The sequence below is a fragment of the Rhynchophorus ferrugineus genome, unplaced genomic scaffold (genome assembly GCF_030347505.1).
Source record: "Rhynchophorus ferrugineus isolate W39M unplaced genomic scaffold, kcgeb_rfMv2 rfM1, whole genome shotgun sequence".
Taxonomy (NCBI): Eukaryota; Metazoa; Arthropoda; class Insecta; order Coleoptera; family Curculionidae; genus Rhynchophorus; species Rhynchophorus ferrugineus.
This window is the reverse complement of record NW_027472580.1, coordinates 5,286,434-5,309,248: the sequence shown is the minus strand read 5'-3', so window position 1 is coordinate 5,309,248 and position 22,815 is coordinate 5,286,434. Positions and strand designations below refer to the sequence as shown.

Here is a 22,815-nt window from a genome sequence, read left to right as displayed (position 1 = left end):
GCAGGCTATACAAGTCTTTACCAAGCTTTAGATATACAGCATACACAGATGTTTTAGTTCGTAAATTATGGGTTGAGGCATTGGACAATGCTAAGCGCCAATTAAGTCAGATTAAAATAGCACATTATTCTTCTTGAAAAAAAAAGGTCGCTATTGAAATATTTGTTTAGTTTGTTATAATCATATGTGTATGTATTAAACGTTTCTTTTTACAACACGTTTATTATTTAATTTACTTAAATCACATCCGTTAGGGTTAATATTTCGATAATGTGAACTACACTTAAAAAATCCTACTGTAATTTTAAAAGTCTTGCTATTTTTTGATCACAGTGGAAACGTTTGATCAAAGTTCGGTGTTAGTTTCTGTGAGCAATCGAACATATTACTAATAAATTAATTTGAAATAAATACCTTGCACATTTAGGTCCAACAATATTTCACGTTAATTTTGCACGCATTATTTTACAAATCAAGAAACATATTTAATGCGTCGAAAACTGACTGAAACCAAATCAAAATAGTAATGATTATTTAAATCACTTTAAAAGTAACGATAATCAAGAATATTTCGCATTTCAATCTGACAGTTTGAAGGATTTCCTTTATATAATCCATTTGTTTTAATAGATTAAAGTTTTTACGATTACCATCTTCTACTATTGATATATATTTTATAGGTTTATGGGAAAGATAAGATATAAATACGTAAAAGATTGGTATATAATGTCATAATAACAATTTGAATCGAAATAATATATATTAAGTGAGCTGATTGTCCAGAATAAATGCATGATTTTCGGGAGAGGTGAATGCCAATGCTTGTTGATAGTTTAATATATAATGTAATTCCTACAATATTTCACGTTAATTTTGCACGCATTATTTTACAAATCAAGAAACATATTTAATGCGACAAAAAATGACTGAAACCAAATCAAAATAGTAATGGTTATTTAAATCACTTTAAAAGTAACGATAACCAAGAATATTTCGCATTTCAATCTGACAGTTTGAAGGATTTCTTTTATATAATCCATTTGTTTTAATAGATTAAAGTTTTTACGATTACCATCTTCTACTATTGATATATATTTTATAGGTTTATGGGAAAGATAAGATGTATATACGTAAAAAGAATGGTATATAATGTCATAATAACAATTTGAATCGAAATAATATATATTAAGTGAGCTGATTGTCCAGAATAAATGCATGATTTTCGGGAGAGGTGAATGCCAATGCTTGTTGATAGTTTAATATATAATGTAATTCCAACAATATTTCACGTTAATTTTGCACGCATTATTTTACAAATCAAGAAACATATTTAATGCGACAAAAAATGACTGAAACCAAATCAAAATAGTAATGGTTATTTAAATCACTTTAAAAGTAACGATAACCAAGAATATTTCGCATTTCAATCTGACAGTTTGAAGGATTTCTTTTATATAATCCATTTGTTTTAATAGATTAAAGTTTTTACGATTACCATCTTCTACTATTGATATATATTTTATAGGTTTATGGAAAAGATAAGATGTATATACGTAAAAAGAAATGTATATAATATCATAATAACAATATGAATCGAAATAGTATATATTAAGTGAGCTGATTGTCCAGAACATATGCATGATTTTCTGGAGAGGTGAATGCCAATGCTTGTTGATAGTTTAATATATAATGTAATTTTCCTGACACTGATAAGCTTAATTTTTCGTGTAATAAATGTGTAGAATATCATCGCCTACAGATTTTATGCAGAAGTTAGTTTGAGAGGTTGAGTGAAATCATTTATAAGAAGTTATTTTGCTCTGAGAAATAAAAATGCGGAGGTGAAATAAAAAAGTTTAAAAATAATATAGTTGTTATAAGTTTAATATATTGAGTATTATAAATTTAAACAGAACATCAGAATGGAATCTCTATGGGAAACTGTTAGCTTTATGCAGTGAAGGAAAGCTCTTTCAGTCTTAGATGCCACGTTCTTATTCTTTTGATCTAAAGTACTACAGAGGAGTTTCTGCCAACATGATAAAAATTATCAAATAATGGTTATACGTATAAGCCTTTTGCACCATGATGTAATATTTGTAATGTAATATTTATTAATAAATGTAATATTTCAAGCGAACCAGCTAGATCTACCGAATGACCTAATGTCCCTGAGAGATTCATACTTGAACGGTAGGTCCTTTCAAGTGAGGATCGGTGACGCAGTCTCCTCTCATAAACAAATTTCCGCAGGAGTCCCGCAAGGCACTCCACTAGCCCTAGCCCTATTCAACCTTTATATGGCTGATTTACCGCTCTACAAACTTTCCCACACAGCATTTTATGCAGATGATAGCGCTTTCTTCACGACCGGTTACTGTCCTGACGGTATTCGCAACAGACTCCAAGTACAGCTGAACCAACCGATAGCGTTGTACAAATTCTGGCGGCTGCAGATAAACTAGAGCAAAACTCGGGCTATTCTGTTCCACCGCAAGAAGGAGTTCCGCGCCTATCGCCTCCAAATTGATAAAGTCGCTATGCCATGGCCTCAGAAAGCTTCATACCTCGGTCTCCAGTTCGACCGCTTTTTTGAATTACTAGAAATATTGCAATCCGAAAAAGTCCGCGCGTTACTCAAAGCCCCATGATTTATGAGGAGCCTCAATACACACCTCGAATCAGACCTCCTGTTTATGAAAAATTTCATAAACATGCTCAGCGTGAGGTTCTCTATAGGATCCTTAGAACACAACAACACCTTGATAAAATACCTACCCGTCCACAGATCCCGGTAGTAAACAAACTACGACAGTCCCAGTCGTAACCCAGGGTCTCTCTCGACCGCAAAACAATCATACTCCGAATCTGAAGTGACATCAGCCTAAGACCATTTGGTTCTAGCTGGTCAATTTGGTAAAAGAAAAAAAACCTTTGGAACAAGACTATTACACGAATATTAACAAAGTTGATGATTCTTCCCTCCGAAAGTCATCCGAGTGGACTGCACACGATGAACCAGCTCCAAAGCGTGGGAAAATGCAACAGTCGGCTGGCAAGATTATGGTATATGTATTTTAGGATACGCATGCAATGATAATTTGCTATAATTACAATAATTTTCATTGACTACCTTGAAAAAGGAAGGACCATCAACAGCGACTATTACATAGCGTTACTGGACCGTTTGAAAGACGAAATCGCTGAAAACGCATTCACAATCGCATTTGAAGAAGAAGAAAGTGGTGCTTCACCAAAACAATGCACCGTGTAACAACTCAGTGAAAACGATAGCAAAAATCCATGAATTGGGCTTCGAATTGCTTTCTCATCCACCGTATTCTTCAGATCTGGACCCCAGCGACTATTCCTGTTCTCAGATCCTGAAAGAATGCTAATTTGAGGCAAAGGACAAATTGTACTACAAAAATAGTATTGAAAAGTTGGAGGGTCGCTATAATCAGCTATAATCCCTTGAAGGAAATTATGTTTAAAAAAAGTAATTTTGCCAAAAAATTTGTTTTATTATGGTAGATCAGGGACTTTTTAACGGACCTGTTAATTGATAGAAAGTGCGAATTAATTTAAAATTACGTGTACATTGCATGGCTGCTAATAAATGAAAATTATCTGTGGAGCATTGTGACTGGCGATGGAAAGGACATTTCTTACAACATTTCCAGGCACAGGAATTCTCATGAATTTAACCAAGAGAGCCATCTAAATTGATTGACTGATATTGAATTTTCATGGGCATACATTCTTACTGCTGTTTCACGAATTACCAAAAATCGCGAATAACAGACGCAACTTGCGTAATAACGTTCGGACCACATTTTGCCATAGTTGTGAAGGATATGTTGGTTAAGGGACGACAGAATAGAGATTTCTGCTAGACCCAGCGAACTCACCAAATTAGTTGTATTTTAGAAAAATTTAAGAAAAATGGAAACATGATTAATATGATTACAATATTTTAAAAATATTGGAATGTAATTTGAATGATAAAACTTCTGTTTCTTTTTGATGAAAGAGACGAAACCTAGCAAAACTGACGAAATAATCTTACAAAAAGTTGACTTACGTGTAATATTATAATGAGCTGCGATCAGAGTGACCTGCTCTTCCAAAATATCCCGTAGCAAAACCTCGTTTTTCACTATTCGATTCTTCAGATCGTCACTAGCCGTCCTCAGCCGACGTAGCAGGATCTCCTTCTGCAAGTCATCCGTGGAAGAATACTCGTTATAATCTTCGATGGTGCAATAGTATTTGGCCAATTTCTTATCCATCTTCTCGTACTCCGAATCGTACTTGAGTCCCTTGAACTGCCTGATTGCTAGCTCGATATCCCGAACGATGACTTCGAATTCGCTCATGAGCGAGTATCTTTCTCCTGTTATGGTATCCCTGTATGGCCTCCTCGATCTTCCTGTTCCGTGCCCGAACCATCGCAAACTGCGTTTTTGATGTTCCTGTTTGACCGGTTCCGTTTTAGCATCCTGCATATCCGAAGATGTTCTGAACGTGCTGAGTGAGTGCCCTTCAGAAGTAGGTTCTACTGGATGTGCGCTCGATTGTGTCACCGTCATTATATAATCAGCGGGTAACTTTTCAGCCGGTTCAACTTTGTCTACAAAAATAAGACAAAATATTAGTATTGTTTAGTGATAAAGCTATTAATACGAAAACCAAAACGAGTACTTTCGTCATATCCTTTTTTTATTAATCCCTTAGACGTTCTAGACGTAACAATTTACCCGTGGGCAATAAGTATTATTGATTGATTTCCGTTATATAATATAACCATCCTAACATGTAGAAGATCACTTCAGTAAGTGATCTGCTGTACAACTTATAATCCAAATCTTATTCTAGTTACTATTCTAACTTATTTTGAAGTCCATCCTAACTTATTCTAAAGACTATTATAACGTAGTCTAGAGATTCCTAAGTCGCAATCTATGCGTCTACTAATCAGTTCGTATGGTTCGCGTTTGAGCCTACGCGCTTCACCGTCATCGCGCACATTTAACTGTTTGGCGAGTGCATTGACACTCGTTATGGGTTCTAAGGGGATATCGCGTTGAATCCTCGACGATGACTCCCAACACTTTATTCTGGAACCTCTAGAGGATATCTATATTAATTTGCTAGTAGTATCCCACAGTTCAATACCATAGGTCCAAATGGGCCTAAGTATTGACTTATAAAGCCAAACCTTGTTATCTAATAATAATTTAGATACAATACATTAGTTTTAGATTTGGTTTATGTTCAAGCTGTTTGCGTTTTGTAACTATGTGTTTTTTTCCAAGTCAAACGTCGATCAAAATTCATTCCCAGATATTTAACGTTGTCTGCTTACTTCATAATTATTCAATTTTACTGAGGGACATGTTCTTCTACAAAGGGCGAATGTCATATGGGTAGATTTGGTCTCTTTTGCTTTGATACGCCACGTTTTCAATCACAATTCGACTTTGTTTTGTTGAAGTTGGAGGTTTCTTGTGATGGATAGATATAACAAAGCCAAGAACACGGCCCTGCGGAACAGCCGAATATATTGGCTCTAGGTCAGTGTATTCGTCACCCCGTTTGACAATAAAATGTCTGTCTGTGGGGTACGATTTCAGTAGTTGACAAAAGCCTTTTCAATTTAACCTGCAGTCCAGTGTGCCACACCTTGTCGAAGGCTTGAGAAATATCGAGAAATGCAGGGGAGCAATATTTTTTATCGTTAATTTATTTAACTAATCTATGTATTTGTTCTGTTGTTCCGTGTTTATTACGGAAGCCAAATTGATGGTCTGGAATAATATTTCTCTCCTCTGTGATTAATTTGAGTCTTTTAATGTATAGTTTTTCGAAAAATTTACAATTTAAAATTTCGGGCCTATAGGACAATAAAAGGAGATATAATGTTAATTTATAAAATGGCACAATGACATAATGTAATTAAAATAAGTTTAAGAATTATAATCCAAATAATGACTTGAGCCACTTCCCATGTGCTAGGAAAATAATTAAGTCTTATCATGGCACTAAATATGAATATTATTAATTTGATACAATTTCCTCAGAGCCTTTTCAAGTTTCTTCCAATAATTAGGTCAAAATCAGGAGCTTTTTTATCATTGATTTCTTTAAGTATTGTTTGTTTTACTTCCTTAACAGTAAATTTTGTCATGTGGCAGGTCCATTTGAAACGGTGTGTTAATAAAGTCAACTAAGTTATTTTCTTCTGTTGCGGATATTCCAGACGGGTACGGATTAAATACGGTTTTTAAGTGTTTAGAGAAAACTTCCGCTTTATCTTTATCATTCCTACCCAGATATTGATGTTAATTTTAATGGGTGAATTATGTTGTTGAGGATTTTTAATCTTTTTTATTACTTTCCAGACTGAATATTCCGTTGCATCAGTTGGCGTTAAGTTTGTTAAATAATTTTGAATTCCTTAATTTTTTCCTTATTTATTAGCTCGTTCAGCCAGGTTTTTCGCAGTTTTCTCTTTTCAACAATTTTTTGTTTAATTGTAGATGAAACATAATTATAATTAAACTTTTGATGTGTTGCGATATTAGGTGTTGAGTACCATGCGGCCTCTTGTATAGATTTTGTTATATATTTTGCTGCTATTTCTGTATCTCTTTCTGTTTTAAGAGGTAAATTTACAGATATTAAACTGTCTTATTTCTCTCTAAATAATGGTCAGTTTTGAGAATATTTGAGTTCTCTATTAGAATAACTGGTGAGTGATCAGATGATAGATCTAAGCATGATTCAGCTTTGCATGTTTTGGTATCAATATTTTTGTAACACAAAATTTTATGGTATCGGGAAATTTATTTCTATCTGACGGCCAATATGTTAGCTCACCAGTGAAAATATGCTGTAAAGTATGTGCCTTCATTGCCTCGACCAATTCTCTGCCTTATGGTGTTATTAATGTAGAACTCCACATAACATGTTTTGCATTGTAGTCTCCTCTGGCTATGAATCTATTACCCAGCGTGTTAAAGACACTGTGGTATTGTTCTGCCTTGTTGTTGCGTTTAGGTAGACAATAGATAGCACTAATTCTTAATGGCCCATGCACATCCTCATTGGTTACACTGGTGACTTGTAAATATTCCTCGCTGAATTTCTCTCTTTCACAGTGTTTCATGTTTTCACGGATAATTATAGATATTCCCCCATGTGCCTTATTATCGGATGTTTTGTGTGATACAGCTGGTATTTCTGAATCCGTAAATAATTTCTATCCGTGAAATGTGTTTCAGGTACCACCATTATATCAATATTTTGTTCATATAAGAACATTTTAAGCTCCCTGGCATGTTGCTGGAGTACATTAGCATTTCAGATGGCTATTCGATATTTGCTCTAATAGCTATCGGTCATTAGGCTAGTTTGGTAACGACGATTGTGAGTAAATTCATCATTGTACTCATTTGTTCCATAAGTTTACCCATCATTTCCTCTAATTTATTAATAGTACTTATAGGTTCAGTGGTGATTGGTGTTGTCCGCGTATTAGGTTGGGCCTGACTGTTGGTTACTACATCATATTCTAGTGTGATTAAATAGCTATATATTTTTAAATGAAACACAAAAGGGTTAAATGTGCTTTATTGTCTTCACGTTTATTTGTAGTTTTTCCGTTTTATGTTTTCTTTCAAGCTAACAAGGCCATATCAGTCACGCTATAGAACATATGGTTAAATATATTAATAAAGTTGATACAAGAGCTCGTATATTTATAGGAGAAAAGTTTAGTAATATAGCCGTCTGTAATTTACAAGGACCAAAGAAGCACTAGAACACTAGAAACAGAGGTCCAACAGAGTTAGAGAACGAGAGGATAAAGCAAATTGACGTTCAGAGTCCAGAATGAAAGGATTTAATTACTTAAACAAGATACCAACAATTAAATCAAGCATTGTTTGGCTAAACTGTAAGTAATAAATACACCAAAATATTAAAACACAAGATTCAATGCAGTGACGAACAACATATTGTTTCAGAGATCACATTATGACTATTGCTTGAAAAAAAAAGATAATATCGACCGTATCATTGAAAACTATTGATAAATAGGAATTAATGTAACGCTTCAAATTTTGACATAGTTTTTTACAACACAGCGTTGGATTTAACCCCAATAATATCCTCAAAATCACTTCACAGTCTTTACGCAACCGTATTTATGATTTTTACTTAGTTTTTGGATAGTATATTTCTGTCTATAGCGTTCCATCAGGGTTTTCAATTGTTAATACTATCCATTTCCCTCTCTTTGGATCTTTTCCATTGCATGTAAAAGTTTAAACAATTTAAAGCTTTTATAGTTTAATCTGAAATATCGTCCAATAAGTCTTGAAATTCATTGTTATCAATTTTTTTGGCCCTCCAAGCCATTCTTTATCATTGGCATCTAAATCAGGTCTTTAAAACCGTTGAAACCAAAATCGATAATTGATTTTTAACATATCAGAGTAGTAGCTCAAAGTTTCAATAGGTGTCGCTGGCCAAAATGAATGCAAGCACCTAGTATTATACTCCATTAATGGAAACAATTAATAATCAACAAAAGATGGGAATGATCAAGCTCTTTTTTATTCAAAGGTAGATGTCTTCCTTTTCTGTACTGACAACCAGATGTAACACTATGAGTATCACAATGAACGAGTTCTGATTTCCAGTATGTTTTATACAATTCCAATATATGTCAACTGAAGCTCAAACTTTGCTATTATTTAATATCGATAATTCAGCTTCTATTCGGTTATTTTTTAGTGATTGTGTGTTAATAAGTATACTGGCAAGATGATACTTGTAATGTTTCACAAGAAAACCCGTTATTTACAATGGATAACCAAATTCATTTATTCAAAGTATTGGTCATGGGAATCTATACATTTTGCTTACATTTTGACTTACATATATTTTTCGAAACAACTCTTATTATATTGTCTAATCTTTTGATCTGTCTGATTGCTAATTATATTAGATATTGTTTTGTCTAGAGCTCTTCTGGTTCTATACCATACTCTTCTAGTTTTCAGTCTTGCTTTTATCAATTCCATAAATTAAACGGGATAATTTACCTCATAGACCTCATTCTCTCTTGATGACGGTATAGCTTCTTTTACAGCAGATCGAAATTATTTAAATATATTTCAAGTTTGTTGCTCAAGAACGTCTATACTTTTGAATCTTACGTTTAAACTATCGATAGACTGCCTGAAATATTGGCAAGATGTATAGAATACAATGGATTAATATTTGGAGTATACTACATACTTGGAGCTGAATACTCATGATCTTAACTATTGATGAGGAGAGGGGTAGAGGTTTAATTAGTAGAAAGTGCGAATTAAATCCTTACCGTTAAGAGACCTCCTTTCATCTGAGGTATTCAATTTCTTCGGAAGAAGTGGCGGTTTAACCGGATCACTGTTCCGATCATATTTACTCATATATGCTGGGTGTTTGACTAAAAGCGGCGGTTTGGGTTTTTGCAGCTGAACGTTTTCGTAATTGCCGATTGGCACATTCTTTCTCACCGGTATCAGCGGCATCTTTTCTGTACCGTCCATCTTCTTCGGCCTGGTATTCACATCGGGACGTTGGGTTGAAGCGGATTGTCCACGGTAATACTCCTTCGATTGAAACTCCTTCAGTCGATTTGTAAAACTTGAGGATTCTGCGGCTGGCGTTTTTGGAGCATTGCTACATCTAGCAGGGACAACCGACGATAAGTCCTCGATAGATCCATCATTGACCGAGGGTGAAATGCACGAGAATATTTTCTTAATTTGGCTGGGCGTGCGTTGGCCATCAGATTTAAACGAATCCGACTGTTTAATTACCGTATGTTTTTCTGAAAACAAAAAAATTATTATTTTAATTCATAGGTTTTGCCATTATGGCACTTAGATAAATAGTAACAATTCCGTTAAATAACATAATATTTTAAAGTATCTTAATAGTTTTTCTCTTTCTCAACCCTCTCGCATATTCTGATTCTGCGGAGATCATAGGCTGTTCTCTTTTGAATTCATTCAATTATTCGAAAGAAAAGGAACCCTTTGTAAAAGATGTCGCAGAGATAAATGAGTAAAAATATTAATTATGTTTGTAAAATTCTAATAAGTCATTTCCCAAAATATTACTTTTATAATAGCTGCATAGTATTTATGGCAGAATACTCTCCGGCATATCAGTATTATATATACAGTACTCAATTTTTCATTATTTAGTCTTATTTTGTGAGCGCTACCGAGCCTCTGGCTTATGTGGGATATGGAAAAACCTTTATAATATTAATCAATAGCTAGAAGAGAATCTGATTGGCAAATGCAATATAATTTGGCAATAAGAATGACATAGATACCACGTTAAATAGTTCGAACTGAGGTTTTCTTCCTTCATTTACATCTTAGCCTTAGCCTAAATAAATTAATGTGTATCATTGGGTCGAAAGAAAATCTAGCTAAAATCGTCAGCTGTGAGCAACCAGGGCGCAAGGTGAATTAGCAACAAATAAAAGGGCTCCAACTGTAATCCAGTAAGAGAGCTATCGAAGAGGTGGCAACAAAACATATATACAAATATACTTATGTATATATATTTTATTATCTTATGTTATTCTGTTTGGAGAGCTTATAGTTGGTGTGATTTTACCCTTTGGGTCGCTTTGTATCAAGTTACTTTCGAGTAGAGGAAAAGGAAGCAAGACGGAAGATGACAGACGAAATTTCGCTGAAACGTTGCTAAAATAGTGAAGGTTGTTTTTTCAGAACCAAACCTGCATAGAAGCCAGGAAGACCGAGATATTGATTTTTAAATGTTTATAGAAATCCAGGAAAAGTTTTATATATTTTTTATTCTTATTATTTATTATAGCAATCTAGTAAATTAATACTAAAGGATATTCATTTTTATTCTAATTGGTAATGGTTTAAAATTATAAAGTAGTTATCTACGAAAAACACTTTAGGCTTCTGTTTTCACATCTATGCCATTGTTTTCAATGTTCACTAAAATAGTTTACTAATAACTTCACTGAACTCGATGAAATAGTTTTACCCTCCTTCTTCTGATTTAGCCATAATTATCTAGGAGCCAAAAAACCTCAACATTTATGTGCTGCTAGATTCTTCGTTCATTTTTTGGATATAGATCTTGATAACCTTATCGACCGTATCCTATCAGTTTCTAAATTCAGGTCCTTATACAAAGTTGCATTACGAATGTACTACGGAGCATCAATAATATCTGCAGTATCTTGTTTTGACAACTTTTTATGATATTTCTGTTGCTTTAGCAGAAGCACACTTTATTTTAATTCACTTTGATGTGTCATTTTGCTGTCCAACACTGTATTTCGACCATAGCTGTTTGTATCTTTTCGGTTGATTTAGTATCGTTTTCTCCAATGGCTAGCATTTCAGTGTCATCTTCAAATGTAGCAATATTTTCACTGCATGTAGACAAGTTCCAAGTGTACAGCAGATAAAGTACTGGTACCAATACACTTCCATGTGCTTGTATTTTCCTTAAGTTTAATATATTACCTTAAAATGTTTGAATATTGGTCAAGCAGAAGCATTTTAATCTTATGCATTAAACCCTCTGTAACTGAAATGTAAGAGATTATTCAGCTCAGTTTTATATTGCAGAGTTTTGGAGCAATGCCACTTGTCCCCCGCTTTTTTTTTCTGATATTGGTTTCCATCTGATATTTAACTTCCTTTTGCCACGCTGAGTGCTGAATAAGTTTATATGGTGAGAAACTATTCAACAATTATGAGTAAAATAGTAAAAAGAAGAATTTTGGTTTCCCATACAATGTGTCACTATAAAGGTCATCAATAGTTTCACTGTCACAAAAGATCGATATTTTTGTTCATTGTAAATTATTTGTGGATGCGCTCGCAAATATATTGTATGTCTTAAAATGTTGAATACTGATACTCACAAATAATTGCCAAGTCCATCTATCCACATGGCATTGGTGAGAAGATAATACTTCTGTCGCTAAAAATTGCTAGGATTGTGGATATAGCAGGCGACATTGAATCAACAGTCATAAGCCATCTGATGTCATGTTATATCATGTCGTTATTTTTCATTGCAAATCGATGAAACTGCAATCTGACATATCCGATAATGTCAACCTGATATGTTATGTACGAAATGATTTTGGGAAAACTATTTACAAATAATTTTTGTTTCGTAAATATTTGCCGACACGAACGACAGCCGAAGAAATATTGCACTTGATTAAGGATAACATGAAATAGAACATGTGTGAGTGATTGAGTAATGATGGCAGACGAGAAAAGTCAACGTATTCGCACTGGGTTTTATTTAAGAATAAAACTTGTAGGAATGAGTTTGAACGCACTGTAAAATTCCTAGAGAGGCATTGCTTGTCAAGAAAATACCTTTATCCTCGACAGCAACAATGCAAAAGTAAGTTCATAAACTTTATAAAATTTTGACCACTGAACGCAAGACTATTCTCTGTTTTGGGCAAAGAAATGGAGAGTGGTCAAGAACATCTTCTTTTACACTGTGAAATGCGATGGCTCACAAGAGGCAATGTGTTAAAACGCGTATTGAATTAAAAGAAGAAATAAAAGTTTTTTAATACAACATTCAGACATGTAATAAATGAATTTACGGACATATTTCATGATGTTAACTGGTTGACAAAAGTGGCTTACATACCTGATATTTCTTAATTTTTATATATTCTAGACATTGCACGGCAAGGTAACAATGTAAAGTGGAAGTTGCAAAAAAAACTTCAAGGAAATAGGCAACTTCAAGGCATTTAGTAATTTAAGTGATATACAAAAAGACATCTTAAGTTATATTAAAACACTTATTAGGGCTGGAAAGGAACTTTCAAGAATGTTTTGCTCCAATCGTCAGCAGCAAAGCTTGGATAACAAACTCATTTACGTCCAAGTTAGATTCCGAAACTAATTTTCCAGATTCAAATGTAGATTCATTAATTGAATTATCAACTGAAACACCACTCAAGGATATATTTGACATAAAATCATCGATAGACTTTTGGTTATCTTGTCGTAAAGAATACACAAAATTAGCTTATCAAGCAATAACTTTTGTTACAACTTATAAATGTGACGCTAGATTTTTAACACTAGTTTATTTTAAAAATAAATATAACGTGGGGCAAAAGTCCCACTGCCATTTTGATTACCTATAACTTTGCTCAAAGAAAAGATAAATAAGTTTGGATTTCATAAAACGTTTCTATGGTCTTTATATTTTTCTCTTCATTGTGATTGAACAATTATATCGGCTAAATAGTGACCGCAATTCGCTATCAAACTTTCGGCCCTTTTAAGGCATTTTTATGACATCCTGCAACATCTGAGGCTAAATTTCTTTCAATTTCAATACGTGGCGTGATATATTTAAGGTGTTGAATCGTTTGGGGCTTATTGACAAAAACTTCTGATTTTAAAAAATCCCATCAAAAAAAAAGTCATAAAAGTCTGATGCTGTTAAATCCGGAGATCTGGCTGACCATGTTTAATCGTCACTTTGAGAAATTAGTCTTCGTGGAAAGACGTAATTCAATAATTCAATTGTTGAACGAGCTGTGTGTGCTGTGGCCCTATCTTGCTGAAACCACGTGTCTAGTCCTTGCTCTTCCATGTCAGGCACAAGAAAATTTCGAATTATGTCTTGGTACCATTCAGCAGTAATAGTAACGGCAACACCTTGGTCATTTTCAAAAAGATAGGGAGCAATGACGTTTCCAGCATGAGTATCACACCATACAGTTTTTTTAGTAGATGCAATGATGTTTCATGAATTAATTGGATTTTGTATGGAAACATAAACTGCGTACAGAAATGTGTAACTGGGAACCACATCTCCGAAGTGGTGTTTCTGGAGGCTCTGCAACACTATCGCGCACCAGAGCCATATTTTCAGCGTTACTAAACGTCCGTTGTCTTCCAGACTAAGACCTGTCTGGTGTCGTGCCATACTGCCGAAAATTTGCATGTAAACAATAAATTGTGGTTCTGTGAGGCACAGGACGATTAGAATATTTTTGACGAAATTTCAGCTGATTGACAATAATGGAACGATTATTTTCAATTAATATTGTCACTATATCTGTTTGTTCTTGTGGCGTATATTTATTCATAATAAAATTTAGACGTCTACGCAACATAATGGTTAAAGCGAAACTGAGGTAAACGTGACATAACCAAGATGGCACGCAATAAGAATAGCAGCGGGTCTTTTGCCTCACCTATTATAGAAGCCGACTTGAAGTGGAACCACACCTTACGATAAAACTTTCGTCATTTTCCGCGAACTAGTATTCTTTAGTAAAAGATAAGCAGCAGCTCCATACTTTTGTTTTAAAAACATCAAGTGAAGGGGCAGTGTAAAAATTACGAGGCCATGACAGAACAATGTTCGGGAGACACTGGATTAGAACATAATTTCTCGGCTCTAGCCGTTTAAAATTTTACTATGATTTATACTTCATAAAGATGTAGGTATTTTTTGAGAGGTACATCGATTATATAACCTAAGCTAACAGTAATTTTGAATCGTACGATTGCGGTAGAGTAAACGTTTGCCAAAAATATGAGTTGAAATGTATATTAAATACTGTTCGTTGGTTAAGCATAGTTTGTAACTGTATTTCTTATTTTATCACATTATTATTTAGTCATAAATTTCGTGCGCGAGAATTTCTTTACTTTTAAAATATGTAACGAAGTACCTCACGTACTAACCGCATTAACGAAACGAAGTGACTAGGCTTAGGAGGCAACGAGTTCGTGCTTATCGAACACAAAAACAGAGAACTCAGTACAATGACAGTGTGGTTAAGCGATTCCACAGACACAGTGCACCATGACCGGAAATATATTATAATGGCAATAAATCAGTTACAAATGGAGTAATGATAATAATTGGTCAATATTGTAAGGCATTAAAATACAACGGTGAATCTACTGGGTTATATTTTGTCGATGGAAAAGTAAAATTACGACAAATGATCTCACCACCAGATTAATCACCCTATTAGATTTAGGGCGTTGTTTGGCTCAACGCATATTGTACAGGATAATTTCATAGTTACTTTCAAGCCATTATACTAATAAACTTTCCTGTCTAATATAATAGAAAAACAAACGTGCAGGTACAAAAACGAATATGTCACTAATTAGGAGCGCTGTTATTACTACAATATTCAGATACATTTTAATGAGCATTTTTACCTTAAGTAGTAAGTAGTAGCATCTTTATGGGTAATCCGCATGCGAAAATTGATAGGCTTTATACTCACAATCCAACAGTGAAGCGAATATTGTCCAAGAGTTATAAACTTTACTTCGTCATAACAACGATTTGGTCAAACTGTTTAAAATAGAATTGGATCAGATGCCATATGATGTTATCAAGTCATAATATTGTCATCAGACCTAGACAAAACATCAGTTGGTGAGGCTTAATTCACCGACAATCGAGACAAAGTTGTATGTTGTTGTTATAGCTAGAAAATAGATTATAGAAAGTCCACTAGATCTTCTAGTATCATATATTAGCACTGTTGCAACGTAACTATATTTATTTATATTTAAGAAAATTGGAAGTCAAGATTCAATATTTGGTCAGATCGGAGAGTGAAAGTAAATAATCAAGAACAGTCAAGTCAGAGGATTAAGATTATAACAGTAGAATTCTTATATCCGACTGGTCCGACGACGAAATCGGCATTGACCAAACCAGACATACGACGTAGTCAATCAATTCCATTCGATAATTATCACCATTACGTATCGGTTTATATTTTCCAATATATAACAGGTCAATTAAAAGTCCCCGGCCTGACACACAGATAGCACTAGTAAAATTAAATCCATACGTTTTTTAGTTAGCCCTAACCCTCAAGAGATGCGTGTATAAATTTGACAGCTATTGGATTATTACTTTGTGAATTATAGCATTTTGAGTGAAACAACTTTTGTTATTGTGAAAAATGCATGCAAAAATGAATTTCGCGTGTTGATAATATATTACTTTTTGAAGGGAAAACATACAGTTGAAGCAAAAACTTGGCTTGATGTCCAACACCGTTCCGGACATTGCCCCAGGAAAATCAACCATCAAGGATTATTATACTAAGTTTAAACGTGGTGAAGTGAGCACCGAAGACGGTGAACACAGTGAACGCCCAAAAGAGGTTGTTACCGACGAAAACATTAAAAAATTGAATGAAATAGCACACACTCTAAAGTTATCAACTGAATATGACCATCATATCATTCACGAATATTTGGGTATGATAAAGCTCTATGCAAAGTGGGTGCCGAGCGAGCCAACTTTTCAACAAAAACAACGAGTTGATGATTTGGAGCAGTGTTTGAAGATGATCAGGCATAATAAACCCGAGTTTTTTTAAACTGAAAAATGATGAAATATTGCTCCATCATTTCACTCCGAAGTGCAAGAGACACTCATCCGAGTGGACTGCATACGATGAACCCGCTCCAAAGCGTGGTAAAACACAACAGCCGGCTGACAAGGTTATGACGTCTATATTTTGGGATTCACATGGAATAATTTTCATTGACTACCTAGAAAAAGGAAGGTCCATCAATAGCGACTATTACATAGAGTTATTGGATCGCTTGAAAGACGAAATCACCGAAAAACGGCCGCGTTTTAATAAAGAGAAAGTGATGCTTAACCATTGACTTGGTGTGTCACACCTTGCTGTGGACACCGTGTCACAAATCAGTGAAAATGATGGCAAAAATCCATGAATTGGTCTTCGAATTGCTTCCTCATCTACCGTATTCTCTAGAGCTGGTCCCCAGCGAGTATTTGCTGTACTCACATATCAAAAGAATGCTCGCTAGGAAGAATTTTTCGTCGAATGAAGAGGTGATCACCGAAACTGAGGCTTATTTTGAAGCAAAGGACAAATCGTACTACAAATATGGTATCAAAATGTTGGAAGGTCGCTTAATCAGTGTATCACTCTTGAAGGGAATTATGTTGAATAAAAAAAACTAATTTTGCCAAACAATGTGTTTAACTAAGGTAGGCTGGGGACTTTTTAATTAACCTATTGCATAAACAAGTTGGTTCTTATGCTTATTACTTTGTTTGTTTTTTCTCCTTAATAACTCAACAAGTACATTTCAAGAGATTTAATGAATATATATTTTATGTGGCAATTCATTTTAGATTTCACAAGATATAGCATGTTGTATGTCCAAATAGAAACTTCAAAACACTCACCAAACTCTCTATTAGATGAAGCAATTCCCACTTCCTCATACAAAAGTTCCTCTGGAAGTTCATTCAGTGTTCGTACGGGATGTCGCACCGATGCTACAGCGTTACTATTTAAGTTGCCCTGGAGGATTTGGCTTGTTCTCTTTTGTTGTATCACTTTCTCGATTTCATCTTTTATCTGTAATTTATTACCAGAAGGTCCCATATCGTTAGAATTATTATCTGAAAATTAATAATTGCATTTTTAAGGATATTATGTGTTACTATATTGTCCTATTATGTATAATAATAATAATATTATATTTTTATATTAATGGTAATAATTAATTAATTTAGTAATTTATGTAATAATAATTATAATTATATAAATATATATATATATATTCACTTTTGGGTTCATTCAATTAATCGGATTGAAATTAGGACGAAAACATCGCAGCTGAAGTTGTCATAAAAGATGAATTAAAGGTACTCATCAACACTTATTCCAAGTAGGAGACATTCAAGATTTGAAAAATACCCCTAGTCCGTAGATTCCTACCACCTGTATCACTGAAATTGCGCCGATAACTAATATAGACCAGTGAAAACAATACACACGATTTCAGTTCAGGGTGTACAGCCACCAAAGTCGAATTGCAGTAATTTAGTTTCACATCCGTAGACCCTTAGAATTTTAAGTCATCAAAATTCGGGAGACGATCCTTTACAGGGTATATATTTCGAAGATTAATAAAGGTAAAGAGACTGACGAAGATTCAGTCGATAAAACCGTTTGGTCGTTTATAGAGGGTTATTAGATCCTTAGTAATAAATCCTGTAAATATACACAGATAACCCACCCTATATTTACACAGTTCCAAATAATGAAATTATTTTATTACTGTGTCAAATAATCTGTATTAATTATCCAATTAGTTATTCGTTTTGCTGTCTAATTAAGAAATATTTAAACTATTTTAGTTAATAACTTTATTTATAAAATATATGATCTAGACATAACAAACATACATTCATACGAAAACAGGCAACGTATTTTCGTGCCAAAACCGGTAGAATGATGCCTCTGAATATAAAAATGAATATTTGACGTACTCATAAAACATGCCATATGTAGAATATTTTCTGAAAGGGAAACAATAATTCCGCACATAGGCACTGAAAGAATATATATGTGCAAAAAATAACTGTGGGATGTTTTAAGTTTCAGTGGAAAGATTCAGAATATTTTTTCTGATGGTTAACGCTGCTTCTATATATTATTTGGCACTATTATTAAGGGGTGAAATATGTATAGAGGCTTCAAAATAATTAATTTTTTTTGTTCCATAAATTGATAGTACAATTATTCAAGAATATACTCCGAATATTTCCAATTTAAGAAAGCGTTTTAGTGAACTTGGACCCCGTACTAAGTGACGGGGTGGAAAATGGAAGGATACGTGGTTTCTTTTAACAATAGAGGTTTTGGATATAAATGTACAGAAGTATGGGTGACCCAGTAAGGATATTTACATTTTAAAATCAGTTCTAACTTAACTTTCATAGCATACATTTTATACAAAAAAAGTATTCGTATCGGAAAAACTAACTTAGTGGTTCAAGCCATAATACTAGACCACGTAAAAGATCATTTCATGGAAATCCATGCAGTGAAATAAGAAGAAAATGAAGATTTATTGAGATGACACTGCGATTTTTGGTGTCGGAGACAATAGCGCAGAAGTCACCAGAAAATAACGACAGGCAAGTAACAAACATAAATAATTGGACCGGGACTTGAAAAATAAAAGATATCTAAAGCAATTCTGTGAATGTGAAGTTCACTTGTAATCAGAGGGCACAAGCACCAATAACAATAAATAATATTATAATTCCATATAAAAAGAACGCCTAGTACCTTAGCATCAATGTTGATTTAAAACTTCGCTAAATATACAAGACAAAAATACAACACAAGTTTCCCGGCACAAAGTGGTGAGAAGTATTTTAGTTGCACCGAAATACTACAGGAGTTGTTACTTACATCGAAACCACACAGGAAATCAAGAGAATCGCAAGACAACTGTTGGATAATACCAAAACAGGACGCAAACTCAAAAGAATCAAACCATTCGTGTAGTGTAGTGAACTGTGTTTAATAAAAAAAGCATCAGTATTAATAAATAAACATTATTACACCAGTGATTTAAGTTAATGTAAAGTCAAATTGTAGGTTAGTCAGCAATGGTTAGTACCAACAAAAGATTATATAAACGCCGTGCCCACCGGACATACTATCGTGTGATTTCTTCTGTTTCTAAAGCTAACATGAGTACAAGGGCAAGGTCTTTGGAGTTGTGTGAGGTCATAAAAGGAAACAAGGTGAAGGTCATACCTCAATAACAGCCATAATACGATCAAAAGAAACTATATAATATATGGAAAATGTTTGCAAAAAAATTAGAGAGTATTCCACTTAATAAAACTGAACTACTTTTAGTCGAATTTAAAATAAATGCCACCGAACGTGAAAACTCGGCGGATTTAAGACTGTCACGTTAGCGAATAACACATCACGCGTGTTTCTCGTTATTTCTTTTGAAGTTTTCATGGTACAATCATTGATAATACCGCACGATTTCCATGAAACCTCGATCACTAATACCACAAAGATAACTCACCAAATAATCACGAAATGTTGCATTTAACAAACTTGTAGGCGCTTAAACACAACCTGTCCGAACCACCGTACTGGACGTACTGAACGTAAATAGACGATTAATAAATATATCACGTTGTTTGTTGAGCATACGTTTATTGGAACCGTTTAAATTTCATTTGCCATGTTTTTATCATCTCGGCCCAAGCAAGGTTTCAGATAAAGAACAAGAGGAAGTATAAATTCGTTCTTAAAATACTTGATATCAATAGCGTAAGAGAATAGTTGAAGCTATATATTTATTATTCATTAAGGGCTCTTTTATTGTATTGTAATTAATTCGTAGCGTCTGTTTTATGAACAAATAGTTAATTTAGAACTAAGTGTAAAAAATTATTATCAAAAATATTACTTATAACTAGCCATAGTCCTTCCAATAAAATAATCAATGCAGGTCATCAAAATTTATGATGCGACGTCCTCACCACAACTAATAATGTATAAAATATAATTTGTTTTAACATTATTGCACATCTAATGTATATTTTATCGAAGGGCCTAAACTACAGTTAATTAAACAGCTACAATAGTTTTTTGGCTAGAGTTATTTTATTATATTTACATTGACATATGATGACGGTTTCGAACAGTACCAACGTAAATCCAATTTTATAGACCGATTTAATTAGATTTTTTGTCTATTTTTAATTAGCTATTTTATTATTATATTAGATTTTATGTTTAATAAACTGAATTTGACAATATGTTAAACATCCTTTAGCTGTTTTATTAGAAGTACTATATTATTGGCTAGTTTAAAGAGATGTCAACGAAATATAATATGTGACAGTCTCGTTTGACATAAACGCCTTTAAATGAAACTAATAACATGCCCAATATCGAAATATTTTTTTTAATATCGATATTTTTAAATATTCAAAAAATATTTTATTTTTAATAAATATTTAAAATTGGTACTTAATTTTATAGTTTTATATATGTATATATATATATATATATATATATATATATATATATATATATATTATATTAATATTAATATTAATATTTTAAAACTAAATATTTTCAATATAAGATCTGAAACATATTTGATATATATCATTAATTACAGTAATAAATGGGTATTAAAATACCTGCAAACTATCTCCTAACTCTCTCTAACCCTTTTTAAATTGTTAATAGCAGAAAATTAATTCTAATTTCCATTAGGTTCTAATAATCAGCAAATTATTATTTATTCAAGTTCAGTTTTTATACTTCAATGAATTTCTGAAGTATTCTAGTTCTATGGCCACAAGGCATTTTACATTCGAAAACTATGCAGTGTTAAGATTGCTAAATGTATTTTATTGGCATAAGTACTTGAAACACTAATTACAAAATACATCAGCATCAAATATTTTAAATAAATAGATATAAATCGAATTTAGATACTGTCCAACCCTGTGTATTACATGTTTATTTTCATAGATTAAAACTTAGATAATTTCTTTATCGTCGGGTTTCATGTATGTCGAGTATTATACTTACATTGAAACTTTTAACATCTATATATGTATGATATCAAAAAATCAAATACACTTACCGTTTAGTTTAAGATACTCCTGTGTTGACATGGGTCTGCTGATTCTCTCAGAATTGAAATGCTTTTTGATGGTGTTGTAGAGGTCTTCATATCTCGCTGTCAGTTGAGCGTAATCATCGATAATTGCTTTATCGTTTGACTTATCCAAATTTTTCAAAACCTGCAAATTTCCTTCCGCCCTGGCACTCAACTTCTTCAGTTCCGCCACGTTTCTTTCCTGTATCGCATTATTGCACTGTTTACGTATATCCTCCAGTTGGGAGTTGAGCTTGAGGAAGATCTCATCGCCCTGTTTCGACTGGGCCAGCTTGAACAGGCAACCTTCAAATAATTTGATTAGTTCTTGGCGTTTTTTCTCGCTTCTGTCGTCGTTTTCGATATGAATCGACCGCAGATCCGCCAGATGTGCGTTAATCTCTTGGATCAGTTCTTTTATGCGCCTCCCGCTGTTTTCTTTCACCGTTTCGTTGGTGATTGCTTGCAAGCTCGCCCATTTGTACTCTTTCTCGGTCAGAATCATCTGAACACCGTTTTTGGTACGCTTTTTAGAGAAATCCATATTGCGTTATTTTAACGCGACACCACCTACAATAAACTCACTAAATATTTCGGCGTAAGAAGCGTTTTATCTCGCGTGAGATTAGATAAGGACGTCAGCGTAAGTTGACAGAAGGTAAATAAGTGGTTTTGTGCAAATAAAAACACGGTAACCAAGGTTACCCTTTCAAGGAAACCCCGTGAAACTCATGATTGTGTCATGGAAATATTATTTCTAATATTTGCTTTATAGGTAAGAGTTTCCTGCTTTCCTAAAATGTTTCAATTTTTTCCACAATGAAGTTCCGCCAGATGTCGATATACTTTAAGTGATAATTTAGAGATAATCAAAAACAATTTAGAGATAACATTAAATAAAAATATTATAGATAATATTAAATTATTAAATAGAATATAATTAGGTTGTTCAATAAATTGACAATAGTTTGTAGGTAAGGGTTCTTTTATTGTATTTATATTGACAGATGACAACGGTATTGACTAGTACCAACACAAAATGAATTCTATAAACCGATTTAATTACATGTTTTGTCTGTTTTTAAATGGAGTAAAGCTAGTTAGTAAATTTAAATGGATTTTACGTTTTATAAAATGAATATGGCAATATGTTGGATAGTTTTGATTACGTCCATTGGCGCTTTTATTGGAAATACTATACTATGAGCTGGACTATAGAGAGGGGAAC

General features: G+C 33.5%; 1 protein-coding gene across 3 annotated transcripts in view; it reads right to left on the bottom strand.

The window, feature by feature from the left end:
- Nucleotides 1–22,815, bottom strand: part of LOC143194859 (uncharacterized) — a 55,200-nt gene that overhangs the window by 16,978 nt on the left and 15,407 nt on the right. For 2 of the 3 annotated variants that reach the window (XM_076401613.1, XM_076401601.1), the window contains exons 2-5: nt 21,573–22,157; nt 17,329–17,547; nt 9,395–9,889; nt 4,085–4,633 (exon numbers count right to left, since the gene is read on the bottom strand). In XM_076401613.1, the coding sequence (XP_076257728.1) occupies nt 4,085–4,633; nt 9,395–9,889; nt 17,329–17,547; nt 21,573–22,131 (1,822 nt within the window). In that variant the 5' untranslated portion in view covers nt 22,132–22,157. The remainder of the gene's footprint in view (nt 1–4,084; nt 4,634–9,394; nt 9,890–17,328; nt 17,548–21,572; nt 22,158–22,815) is intronic. The other variant, XM_076401622.1, reaches the window with a different exon arrangement.